The sequence below is a fragment of the Berghia stephanieae genome, chromosome 12 (genome assembly GCF_034508935.2).
Source record: "Berghia stephanieae isolate SIO BIC M18660-M18661 chromosome 12, UCSD_Bste_1.3, whole genome shotgun sequence".
NCBI classification, from domain to species: domain Eukaryota; kingdom Metazoa; phylum Mollusca; class Gastropoda; order Nudibranchia; family Aeolidiidae; genus Berghia; species Berghia stephanieae.
The window spans coordinates 33,500,049-33,514,215 of record NC_088371.1 but is presented as its reverse complement, the minus strand read 5'-3'; the positions used below and the strand labels follow the sequence as shown (position 1 = coordinate 33,514,215).

The window sequence follows — 14,167 nt, the reverse complement described above, 5'->3', positions numbered from 1 at the left end:
TTGGCCAAGCACTCATTTTACACCTGAGAGAATGTGAGTAAAATGCCTTTTCCAAAGACTCAACTATGCACTGTGCGAGGCTTGTTTGTTTGTTTGTTTGTTGCTTTAGGTCTCTTCCAACACAATTGAGGTTATATGAGAGACCGCTGAAACAAAAAAACAACAAATCTAACAAAAATAGTACAAATGTCAATCAAAATCATAACCTAAAGATATCATAAGCTAAATTATAAATAACCAAGAACAAACAGGCAGATGATTTACAGGAAAAAAAATATCCCCTGTCAAAAATACAATCACAAACCAAAGAAGCAGGATAGGCTAGTAAAGAGAAGAAGAAACGACATCACTATCGGATCATCACAGGTATATGATTCAAGGGTGATGCTCCCATCCAACCACCCGCTGTGCGAGGCTTGAATCCAGGACCTTCCAATCTGTGGATTTACGTTATGTAAAAAAAAAAAAGAAGCATACCTGCCTACTTGAAAATTTCAAATTCCGTAAGAAATACAAAATTCATCAGTAATTAATGGTCAAATTTCAGTAATACTAAAGCAAACAAAAATAATGATAGATACACCCTTTTATATTAGTAAAATTAACTTACCATGTTATTTCGAGGACAGCCTGATAAAATAATATTGGGGTTCTTTTCCTTACAAAAAGCTATCACACCATTGTCTTTTCCTAGCATTGAGATTTTTTATTGTAGCGTGCAGTAAATAATGAAAAAAAAAAAAATTTAATTTAACGTTGCAACCATTTGTATCAGTAATATTTCTTCTATTTCCGTAAGTCCGTAATTGTCCTTACACTTCCGTAACAATTACAGACGGTCCGTAATAATAGGCAGGTATGAAGAAGCTCAACTACATATTGTTTTTTTTTTTGAGTTTTTTAGAGTTTTTTAAGGGTTTTACGGCGCTTGCAACACATTAAGGTCATATCAGCACCAGTAAAAAACCAAGAAAATGGGATAGTAAAAAGTTCTAGAATTACAATTAAAGCACAAAAGAAAAGGTAAGACAAAGGGGAATTGGTTCAAATTGAGAACAGATGTAGATTCCAAGAGCACACAGTCAAAGTACTTAGTTTGAGATCACCTAAAAGTCTCATCCAGACACAAGCACAGGTCCCAACTAAGAGGAATACACTCAAATGTTTACCAATCATATAATATAATTATGTAAACTAAACATAATACAATGCATAACAGAGAGATGATTCACAAGGAGAAAAATATCATGTCCCAAAACTATAACTATACATTTGCCTGTTTCCCTCCCAGTCAAGGACTCCGACCAATGTCAGGACAAAACCAAGCAATCTCACCCCAAGACAAAGACAGAAAGCAATTGGAAAACAGATAAAGGGGGATAGAAGACACAGCATGTACCTCCCTGCCCACTATGGGAGGTCAGGATCCCCACCCAGAGCTACATATCATTACACAGCTTACTGGATAGATTGACGTGGACTTGTCTATCTCCTAACAAGGTCATCAAGGCCATGACAGTGTAGACAGGTTTGGGTTGAAAGGTCACGTATGGAGGTGAGGTATGATTCATCTGGAATCGTGCGAGAAGGGTCCTCTGGGTAAACTGGTGGGGGAAGTAGCTGAGGAATGCATTGTCGTTACTTAGCAGTCGGTAGTTGGGGATTGGAGCCTTGTCGTGGATGGCTAATAACATATTCTGGTGTTGGGATATGATCTGTTGGAGGAGAGGGGAAAAAAAGGCTGATAAATGGTCAAAGTAAAAAAAATTTTTTTTTTAAAAACATTGAGCTTTATATAGCGCAATATCCACTAAATGTACTCAAAGTGCTTTACAAGGGGTCCCTGGTCAACAGCAACATTTAACATGTAGGACGGGACATGACGTCTGTTAAGCAATATTACAATTTTTCGGACAAAGACAATGCAGTTAACGGCCAGGTACTCATTTTACACCTGAGCACAGTGAGAGAATGTGAGCAAAGAGCCTTTTCCAAGGACTCAACTATGTGCCGAGCGCAAGGCTCGAACCCAGGACCTTCCAATCCAAAAGCGAGTGTCATACCACTAGACCACATAGCCGCAAGTAAAGGGAGAATTATGAACTGTATTGAACATGGTCAATGAGTACTTAATTGCAGGTCTGAGAACCCAAATAGTTATGGACCCATTGTTGTAATGAGCAGGGATTTGAGCGTAACTCAGGTCATGAACGATCTCCAATGGAAACTATTACATGAAAGACATTCCATCAACAAACAAACTCCTCTTCTTCCACAAAGCACGAAACGGAAAACTCGAAATTCCAACTAGCCATTTGAAACGGAACAACAACAAAACAAGAAACTCAGCATTTAATTTTGAAATCCTCCGCTCAAGAACAAACCATCATCTTTACTCTTTCTTCCCCTCCACCATCTGACTTTGGAACTCTCTACCAACCAATTGTAAACAAGCCCTTTCGACTGATGACTTCAATAAATCGCTCCCTGCTTCCCTCTAAAACACCTGTTACTGAAAAGACAGTAAAACCCCATTGAGAGATACGCCACAAACAATTCGAACTGCTTCAAAATCCCACAGACAAGAACACGAAACTACAGAAATTCTTTCTTCATTAGAACTATCTCGGAGTGGAATGGGCTGGATGAACTGGTCATCATGGCACCACACCTAAACGATTTCAAGGCCCGACTGACATGGGCCCGCGCCCAATGAGGACGCCGCTGAAATACAACCAGATCATTGGTTTCTTCAGCGCCAACCATACAGATACAGAAAGCCATACAATCTTCAGCCTGAAGCTTTGAGCTTAATGGAAGAAGAATGAAAATAATAAGCTTAGTTGGTAGAGCACTAGCTTCACAAGCAAAGGGACCAAGATCGATCCCGGAAGCAGTGAAAATTTTTTCATAACCCCCCCCCCCCCGTCCACCCAGTAGTTATTGGGTAGCTGGGTCTGTCAGATCTGGTGGACAGTACTTTGCGATAGACTAGTATCCTATCGAAAGGGTAGCTAGCAATTGCTATTGTTCGGTTCATGCTATAGGAACAGGGTTAAACTCCGACTCCATGAGCTTATGGCTCTGTGGGAATATTTCTTTTTTTTCTTTTTTTTAAATGCAGACAAGACGGCAGAGCAATATTTGGCATGTCTTGTCTGAAGACAATGATGATGATGATGCAGATGATGATTTAGATGATGATGATGCTGATGATGATTTAGATGATGATGAATTCTATGATGATGATAATGATGATGATGATGATGATGAAGTAGATAATGATGATGATGATGATGATGATGATGAAGTAGATAATGATGATGATGATGATAATGTTAATGACATTAGTGATGATAACAGTAGAGCCATACCTTAACAACCATTGCAGCGTAAACAGTGTTGGCTCGCCATTCTTCATCTCTGCTCCATCGCACCAAAGGGTCTGCTTCACTATAAATGATAGACAGAAATCACATCACGAGTCACAGCAAAGTCTTTGTTTACTTACAACCTAACATTTCAGCTATGTGCTCTAGCGGTATGACACCACTCGCCTTCTGACCTAAAGGATCAACGTTTCTGTCCTGCTTTGTTTGTTGGTTTTGTTTTTAAGGGTTTTACGGCGCTTGCAACACATTCAGGTCATATCAGCGCCAGTAAAAAGGAAGAAAATGGGATAGTAAAAAGTTCTAGAATTACAATAAAACATCCAAGAAAAGGGAAGACAAAGGGAATTGGTTCAAATAGGAAACAGACGTAGATTCCAAAAGCACTCTATCAAAGTACTTAGTTTGAGATTACCTAAAAGTCTCATCCAGACACAAGCACAGGCCCCCGCTAAGAGGAACACACTCAAATGTTTTACAAATCATAATATATAATATAAAGAAGGCATAATACAGTGCATAACAGAGAGATGATTTACAATGAAAAAAATATCATCTCCCAAAACTAACTATACATTCGACTGTTTTCCTCTCAGCCAGGGCATCTGGCCAGGACCAGGACAAAACCAAGTAATCTCATTCCAAGACAAAGACAGAAAGCATGTTGGAAAACAGATATAAGGGGATAGAAGACACAGTGTGTACCTCCCTGCCCGCTATGGGAGGTCAGGATCCCCACCCAGTGTCCTTCTTTGAAGGGTCCATTGTTGAGTCCTTGAAAAAAGGATCTTTACTCACATTCTCTCACCTTACTCATGTGTAAAATGAGTGAGTACCTGTTCATAAACAGCATTGTCTGTGTCAGAAAAAAGTTTGTAATATCGCCTAACAGACAACATGTCTTGCCCGTTGTGTTAAGTGTTGCTGTTGGCTAGGGACCCCTTGTAAAGGGCTTTGAACACTTTTATTGGATATTGCACTAAAATAAATGTTTAAAAATTTTGGGGTTTTTTTTAAAGGCACTATTACAATTTTTAAATGGAGACAATTTCATTACTGACCCATTACCCATTTTATCACTGAGTATAGTGAGATAATTTGAGTTTAGACATTTTTTCAATGACTCCATTTTGCGAGCCCCATAGTTGAATATACTTACTCGTTATAAAACGGCTTCTTGGCTATTTCAGGGAAAAGAGATTTCAGCTTGTCAACCTGTCGTATTTCTTTCTCCAAAACCAACAAACCTTTTCCTTCTCCCTTAAATCAAAAAAAAAGAAAAAGAAAAAAAAAAGAAAAAAAGAAGAAGAAATTAAAGAAAGAAATGGAAGATGACATTTTAAAAATCATATGAAAATCCTTTCAACACACAGGGTGGTGAAGTGGCCAAGTGGTAATGGCATTGCACTATGACCTGGTTGGTCCTTTGAATACACTTTATAGTCACCTGGAACAACTACAAAAGACATCTAACTTCTACGTCATGACACAAGACCGAAGGGCTAGAGCTCAGGTGATCGCCGGTTCGGATAAGTAAGTAAGTAAGTAAGTAAGTCCTTTGTTTGAGCCCTGATACAGGCACTTTCGTTTTTTTTTGTTTTTTTTCTCTGGGCAAGATAATTAACCCCTTATTTGTTTAAGATAGGTTTGTGATTCCTGTTGATATCAGGGATGTTTGTGTGATGGATTTTCTATACCCATTCGTGGAGTGGATTGCAATGGCATCGAACGATGCTGTGTGGAAGAACAGCTATTTTTTAAAACATCATCATCATCATTCATCATCATCATCATCATCATCATCATCATCATCATCATCATCATCATCATCATCATCATCATCATCATCATCATCATCATCATCATCATCATCGTCGTCATCATCATCATCGTCATCATCATCATCATCATCATCATCATCATCATCATCATCATCATCATCATCATCATCATCATCATCATCATCAACGTCTTGACCCCTTTCGCTCAATTTGGAGCATTTCACTATGGATGACACCTGCCGCTATCTAGGTCTTTTTCTAGACAGTGAATCCCTCTCCCTAAAGATTTATGGAACTTTTCAAAATTATTTTAAAAAAAAAAGAAATACACTTAGTTACTCAATCCAAAAGAAAATATTTATGTACATAGTTTTAACCACCTACCACTACCATGCAAAGATTAAAAATAGTAGCTATAATGATATATATATCTTATTTGACTCAGAAAAATGTAAATATTGACAAGGTAAAAGTAACCCCAGTCAAATACTAAAATAGTCAGTGTTAGAGTTGAATGAGTTCAAGAAAGAAAAGCAATTCTTAATATTTTTATCTCAAATAACACGCAATGTGTAATATCCAATATGTGTGGCTGGCTGAGTACACCTGGAAAGATGCTCAAATTTCATAAATTGAGTTATGTATGCAGTCGTGTAGACCACATCTTTCTGATCATTTACCACTTTAAATTTTCTTTCTATATCTATTAGAACCCAAGTTATGAATTTTTTCTGAATAAAATTTGTTGCTATGGGAAACACTTTATCTTCGATTTTGGCTCATATCTCGAATCGAAGCTTGCCGCATCTTCCAGGGTTTTTCTCAGCCAGCCTCATAAATATATTGCTACTTATGTCTTAAAGACATTTAAGGAACACATGGTCCGTTTTAAAGAGCTATTATTGATATGATATGATATATGATATGATATATGATATGATATGATATGATATATGATATGATATGATATGATATGATATGATAGGTTAACTTCTTCTTCTTCCAGTGTCATCTCATGGGTTGAGGTCGACTTGAAATGACACGCCAATCTTCCCTGTTGACGGCTTGCTGACTGCATTCGGCTGCCGACAATCCTGTCCATGTCCTCGCATCATCTATCCAAGTTCTTGCTGGCCTGCCTCTTCCTCTTTTCCCCTCAACTCTACCCTCAAGAATGTCCTTAGTTTTCTTGTTTTTATTACTTTCATTAGGGTCGGTCTGATATCAAGGATGTCACAGACTTCTTGATTTGTTTTCTTTTCTTTCCAACTGATTTTTCCAAGGCGACGGAAAGTCTACATTTCAAAGGCCTCAATTCTTTTCTCTATTTGTTTGTTCAAGGTCCATGTTTCTGTCCCGTAGAGAAGTGCTGAGTGGACATAATATTTGAGTATTCTTATTCTCGTTTTCATCTGCGTTTGTTGGGAAGTTAAAATGTTATTCAGTTGGCTGAACCTCGACTTAGCTATAGCAATCCTGTTTTTCACTTCCAGCTCATTCTTTCCGTTGTTGGTCATTGTCTGTACAAGATATTTAAAAGAATCTACTTGTTCGATGTTTTGATTATTAATTTGGATTTTTGCAATTTTTTCAGGCTTCTTTGACATGACCATTACCTTCGTCTTTTGAACATTCATCTCTAGACCCTTTGCTGCACTGTTCAGGTTTACTTGATTTGCAAGGATCTGTAGATTTGTCTCGTTCGATGCCAACAATACTGTATCATCTGCATATCTCAGATTATTTATCCTCCTACCTCCAATAACAATACCTGGAATGTGCTCGGTTTTACGGAAGATAAACTCTGTGTACAAGTTAAATAGATATGGAGAGAGGATACATCCTTGACGAACTCCTCTTTTAAATGGCGGGAAAGGTGACAGATCGCCCTGAATCCTGATGGCTGCTTTTTGATGCCAATATAGATTTGTGATTAGCCGTATATTTTTGCCATCAATGCCTGCCTTTTCCAGACATGTCATTAATTCTCTATGCTGTACCCTATCAAATGCTTTTGCGTAATCAATAAAGCATGCATAGATTTCTTTTTGATGATCAAGGTATTTTTGTGTGATATTATTTAAACAGAAAATTGCTTCTCTTGTCCCATTATTTTTTCTAAAGCCAAACTGTACATCGCCAACTTCATTATCGATGGTAGACCTGATTCTTTCTAGGATGATCTTCAATAATAATTTAGTTACATGGGGCATCAGACTTATTGTGCGGAAATCACTGCAAGTTGTCACCTTTGGTTTTTTCGGTAGCGTGATGTAAACTGATTTGGCAAGTTCGTCTGGAATATAGCCTGTATTGTAAATACTATTAAAGAGATCTGTTAGTTTCACAATTGAGAATTCTTTCAAAATTTTTAGCATTTCTGTTACAATGCCATCTTCACCCTCAGGCTTGCCATCTTTCATATTTTTCAATGCACTTTCTATCTCACATGCGAGTATAGGTTAACAGTACAAAAAAAAAAAAAAGAAAGAAGAAAAAAAGAATACAGTTTTACCTTTTCATGGAATGAAATAAAATCAATGCGGACGCCAGTCTCACCAGTAAAGTAATTTTGGCCGTGAATGACATGGTACAGCAGGGCATCTGCATACACAGAGCTCTTCCTTGCCTAAGATGGAAAAGTAAGACGAGATTGAGTGACTGAGATAGCATGTATTATCTATCATGTCTTTGTAAGGACCACAGCGGTTCTCTCTGCATTTTTAATCTTTTAATTTTTACTGTTTATTATTATCATCATCATTATTACGTACTATTATTATCATTATTATTATTATTATTACCATTATTTTTATCATTAATATTCTTCTTCTTCTTCTTCTTCTTCTTCTTCTTCTTCTTCTTCTTCTTCTTCTTCTTCTTCTTCTTCTTCTTCTTCTTCTTCTTCTTCTTCTTCTTCTTCTTATTATTATTATTATTATTATTATTATTATTATTATTATTATTATTATTATCATTATTATCATCAAAAACTGGGAATTAATCCACAAATATTATGTGAAAACGGACATACCAAATTTTTGCTGAGGTAATTGCAACCATCAGCTGGTCCACCCAACCTCAAAGACGCATCAACAGCCTTCAGACCTTCAGAACAGGCATCGTAATAATTGAGAAAGCCTGTATTGCATTGTAAATAAAATAAAATAAGATTCTAATTATTCTCTTTATTCATTATGTGCATTAATTGTTTAAGCATAACAAAAAAAGAACAAAATACAAAACACTGAACGTTCCGGGCTCAAAACCCTGCTCCAGTCAATAACAAAAACAATAAAAACATGAATACATGATTTACAATCCGAACTATTATTGATTTTGTTATTGGCAGTAGAACTTGACATTTTTTTGGACTCCCCCGACCCCCACCCTTGTCCATCCAACAGTGATTGGGTAGTTAGGTCTATTCGATCTGGTGGAAAGTAATCTAAGATAGACTAGAGTACAATCCAAAGGGTATCAAGAAATTGCTACTGTCTCTTTCATGCTATAGAAATTGGGAATCAACTCTGGCTCCAGGGGCTTTACGGCTCTAAAGGACCAAGAAGAAGAAGAAGAAGAAGAAGAAGAAGAAGAAGAAGAAGAAGAAGAAGAAGAAGAAGAAGAAGAAGAAGAAGAAGAAGAAGAAGAAGAAGAAGAAGAAGACGTTATAGTCATATATTGTTAACATTTGACATTTGATTGGGTCCACAGCCAGGGGTACATACATAATTGATATACAAACAGAACAAACTGACTATAGGGATATAATTAGTATTTTCTCATTTTAAAAAAAATCCACTCCATCCTGCTGTTTTATCATTTCTCATAATACGAGGAGTTCGACTATTTTACTGATGACACAAAAATTAAAAAAAAAAAAAACAAAAAAAACATTGAGGAAAAATAAAAAGAAGAAAGAAGAAAAAGAAACAGAAAAGATAAAGAAAATCAGAACCTTGGACAGACATCTTGAGTTTATCAAAATCGTGGCAGTCTGGCTCATTCCACGTCTCAAAATTCCACTCACTCACCACAGGCAAACCATATTTTGCTGAAATGCAAGAAATAAAGTAAATCAACCAGTTAACAAATTTCAAAATTTAGCCAGAAAACTGCCGTATTCTGGAGAGGTTTCATGTTTGAGAGTGTTTGCCAAGACGAGGGTCTGGCTATTTGAAGAACAAGTTTTCTGTTCAAAATTTTTAATAGAAAGTTTTAAGAAAAATCTAACTTACTTACTTATCCGAACCAGCGACCACCTGAGCTCTAGCCCTTCGGTCTTGTGCCATGACGTAGAAGTTAGACGTCTTTTGTAGTTGTTCCAGGTGACTATAAAGTGTGTTACTGATGCTTGGATTTGGTGGGAGGAATGTGCATCTCAGATCTTCAAGAGGTTGACATTCAAGCAAGTGGTGTGTTACTGTTTCATTGGGGTGTTGACATAGGGGGCAGGAGGGGGATGTGTCTTTTGTAATTTTGCTTAAATGGTTGTTGAGCGGTATGTGTTGTGTTCTTAGTTGAAAGATGATGCTTTGCTGGTGTCTTCTGAGCTTATTTAGGCAATCAGTCTTTACAGGAGTGGTCATATGGGAAAACATACATCTACCCGTGGTGCTCATTGCCCAACTGTTCATCCATTCTTCTCTCTTATTTGTTTTGATTATTTGTTTCGCTGTGTCTAAGGATACTGGAAATGATGGTTGTAAAAGTGTTGATCCGAGTCTGGCTAGTCTGTCTGCATTGTCATTTCCTGGTATATTTGAATGTCCCGGTATCCACTGGAGAGATAAGTCTACTCTGTGTGTTGTAAGGAATTCATCTAGTTGAGATCTTAAACTATTGAACGTTGAGGAGAGTTTATCTAAATCGAGAGCTTGGAGAACCGATTTGGAGTCTGTGAAGATGACAGTGTTTTGAAGTTTTGAAGGGTTTAGCTGGAAAACAGAAGAGAGGTGTCGCAGTGAGGCTTCTATTGCAACTGCCTCTGCCTCGTAGTTTGAGCAGGAGCTTCCGCAAGAATTGTGGATTTTATCACAGGTTTTATCTGGGTATTCTACTACAAACCCATACCCAGCATTTTTAGTTCCTTTGTGGGCAGATCCATCTGTGTAAACATGTATCCAGTTGTCTGGGTATTCTTGTATTGTCTTCATTGCTAATGTTTGTATATCTGATTTGTTTCTATTTCTTGTTGTTTCTTCTACGAGGTTAGTCTTTATTTTTGGAAGTTTTAGTTCGGCGTATGGAGGTTTTTGACTGATTAAAAAAGATTTTTCTCTGTTTTCTGGGAGTCTGTGTCTTTCATTCAAGTTGTTAGCAATGTGTAGCAGGGATTTTTGTTTTAATCTTGTTCTTGGTTTAAGAAAAATCTAAAGACTCGTCTTTTCCAGAAATTTTTATCCTAGGCATTTTCTTGTTGTTGAGTAAATTATACGTTTTATTTTTTGATTCCATTTTGTTGAATGTCAATTTCATTTTGTAAAACTTGCATAGTTAGTGTTTGCAACTGTTGTGTGTGTCTGTTTGGCTCGGTACGAGTGTGTTTATGGTTTGATAAGTATATTGTAAAACGCTTTGAGGCTTTGGCGTTTAGTGCGATATAAGAACACTTTATTATTATTATCATTATTATTATAATTCATGCCTTTCCAGACTACGGCAGTTAAGTGCCCAACTTTAATACATTTAAAAAATCAATTGATGAATGGCTGGGGATTATAGGAGTGAGAGGGTGTAGTTGGGGATCCCAAATAACTCAGTTGGTAGAGCACTCGCTTCAAACACAATGGGACTGAGATTGATCCAGGGTGAATTCGAGATTTTTTTCGGAACTCCTAGTCTCTTCCTCAGCAGTGATTGGGTAGTTGGGTCTGTTAGAAAGTACTTTGCGTTAGAGCAGCATCCTCTCCAAAGGTACACCATTTCTTTGTTATCTACTGATAGTTCTATTTTTTTTTTTTGGAACACATAGTAAACATTTGACTGTATTCCTCTAAGTGGGATCATGTGCTGATGTCTGGATAGGACTTTTAGGTGATCTCAAACTAATTACATTGATGGTGTACTCTTGGAATCTACATCTGTTCCCTAGTTGAACCATTCCTCTTTGTCTTAGTTTGTATTGGCTGCTAATTCTAGAATTTTCCAACTATGACTATGACCTATAGGTGTTGCAAGCGCCATAAGACCCTAAAAACAAAACTTACTTACTTACTTACTTACTTATCCGAACCAGCGACCACCTGAGCTCTAGCCCTTCGGTCTTGTGCCATGACGTAGAAGTTAGACGTGTTTTGTAGTTGTTCCAGGTGACTATAAAGTGTGTTACTGATGCTTGGATTTGGTGGAGGGAGGAATGTGCATCTCAGGTCTTCAAGAGGTTGACATTCAACCATGTGATGTAAAAAAAAAAAAACAAAAAAAAAAAAACAACAACAACAAAAAAACATACAAACGTATCTCTTGGCTGTCTGGGTGACAAGATCTTTCCACCAATAGACTTGTGTTTTATTCTCAAGGTCATCAAACACCTTGGATGGGTTGCCCATCAGTTCAAAGCCTGGATTCAGGGAATTTATGGCCAGCAAGTCAATGAACTTGTCAAGGAGAGTGAAATTGTACTGAGGTCCATGCTGAGCGGAGACACTGCGAGTGAAAGAAGAATGGAATTTCTTATTTATTTAATGTAGATAACATAACATATGGTATGGGGCAAAATAGGATAAAATCCCTTGAATGCCCTTAATATTAATTGTAATGGCATAAATCTATTGATTAAAGATTACAATAATGATGCACGTGACAAAGATAGTATTTCAACTAAAATGTACTCAAGTATATGTGATGTACAAATATCTTTAACCGTGACATGCAAAGCACACACACACACATACACACATGCACACACACACACACACATGCATGCAGACACACACATACACCCATACATATAGAAGATAACCATAATAAATGCATAAATAACAGAATGAAATTAAATGGAGGCTTAATTAACAAAACTAGATTATGTGGATGCCACGCTGCAAGATTTGTCTGCAGTGACTAAAGCCACCATATCAGTGTAACAGTCACAATCACACAGCTTAGATGGACTCCCTTACAAGACAGACGGAAAAAACAATGACTAATTCTCACCCAAAAAAAAAAATTGAGCTTTATATAACGCAATATCCACTAAACATGCTCAAACCGCTTTACAAGGGGTCCCTGGCCAACAGCAACATTTAACATGTAGGATGGGACATGACACCTGTTAGGCGATATTACAATTTTTCGGACAACAACACAGATGTTAACGGCCAGGTACTCATTTTACACCTGAGTACGGTGAGAGAATGTTAGTAAAGAGCCTTTTCCAAGGACTCAACTATGTGCCGAGCACAAGGCTCGAACCCAGGACCTTCGGATCCGAAAGCGCGTGTCATACCACGAGACCACATAGCCGCAAACAACATGATAGCCATCAACCAAAACAACTATATATACGATGAAATTCATGTATTCAAATCAAAACCCACTTAAAAACACTAAAACACCAATCTACAAAATCAAACATCTTCAAATATCCATTTTCACCCTGTACTATTAAAGACTGGAAAGCTCTTCCCGAATCAAGTGAGAACACAACAGATTTAGACACCTTCGAGCAAAGATTATCAAAATTCTTCAACCTAAATATCAACAATGGCTGTCACATTCTACAACTCTCTCCACCATCGAATACAAATACTCAGAATTGAGTTGACGACTTCGAGTAATATACAGATTCAGATGTTTTGGGTTTCCCCTTTATAAACAATCCCGTGGCTATTCGGACTCAACTCCAATGGGTGTGCACCCATGTGAACAGCCAGTGTGTGTAAATGCTCCCTGGTGTGCACAAGCACAAGGGAACACAGTGCGGGCAGTGAGCAAAGAGTGTGACTGATGGACGCAGAAGAAGAGTTGAGAGAAAATTCTGTTTTGCCCATATCATTCTGACTCAGCAGCTGATAGATGACCCGACCCTAAATCAGACTTTAGAGGGATTGTTGTCTCTCATTCCTAATTTTATTTGGGCATCGTGCAAAGTTGTTGGAAAAGATTTTCCTTTCAACCAGTTACTTTGAATGACTTTTTTTTCCTTTGAAGGGTTTTAACTCATTCCTTTTTAATTTTTCATGGACTTCCAAATGATCTATGATTGTTTTTCTCGCCAAATATAGCGGGTTTTGACTTACCTGTTGATGATAGTATCTATATCATTATTATTTTCATTTGCATCAATTTTATGGCAATTGTCAAGGATTTAAATTACAATACATTGAAATAAAAAAAAAAAAAACAAGAAAAAAAAACCATCTATATCACCATATGAGACTAGGATATTCAGACTCGAGATTGTATAACTTTATGATTGCACATGCACATTGGAGTTTGAGTCGGAATAGCCACCGGAGATTATTCAGACTCAAGTCTGAATATCCGCAGCCGTTGTTAGATCGCAATATTGCTTTAGCTATCACAGCTCAAAGAAACAAATCTTTTTCAAAATTCTTTCCTGGAAAGCGAGGCTGGCTAACCTTTTCACTTTTACAAGATCCAACAGCCAGTGAACTCTGACTTGCTTAATACCATTGGATGGAACAGCTCCAATATAGGCAAGGTTGAGCTGCATGTCTTGGCTGAGGTCAAAGGTCGCAGCATCCTGATGGTCTTGAGGAGGACTAAAATAAATGTAAACAAAACCTGGTGATAATAACAATAATTGGTAATGATAATGATAATATAATAATAATAATAATAATAATAATAATAATAATAATAATAATAATAATAATAATAATAATAATAGATATAATAATAATAATAATAATAATAATTATTATTATTATTATTATTATTATTATTATTATTATTATTATTATTATTATTATAGTAAAAAAAAATGTAATACTAATGATGATGATGATGATGATGATGATGATGATGATGATG

At 36.9% G+C, this 14,167-nt stretch overlaps 1 protein-coding gene across 2 annotated transcripts in view; it reads right to left on the bottom strand.

Moving 5' to 3' along the window:
* Nucleotides 1–14,167, bottom strand: part of LOC144958302 (alpha-L-iduronidase-like) — a 37,836-nt gene that overhangs the window by 22,956 nt on the left and 713 nt on the right. For both annotated transcript variants that reach the window (XM_078890186.1, XM_078890187.1), the window contains exons 2-9: nt 13,753–13,896; nt 11,625–11,818; nt 9,129–9,224; nt 8,205–8,311; nt 7,686–7,799; nt 4,549–4,649; nt 3,375–3,453; nt 1,463–1,715 (exon numbers count right to left, since the gene is read on the bottom strand). In XM_078890186.1, coding sequence (XP_078746312.1) covers nt 1,463–1,715; nt 3,375–3,453; nt 4,549–4,649; nt 7,686–7,799; nt 8,205–8,311; nt 9,129–9,224; nt 11,625–11,818; nt 13,753–13,896 — 1,088 coding nt within the window. The remainder of the gene's footprint in view (nt 1–1,462; nt 1,716–3,374; nt 3,454–4,548; nt 4,650–7,685; nt 7,800–8,204; nt 8,312–9,128; nt 9,225–11,624; nt 11,819–13,752; nt 13,897–14,167) is intronic.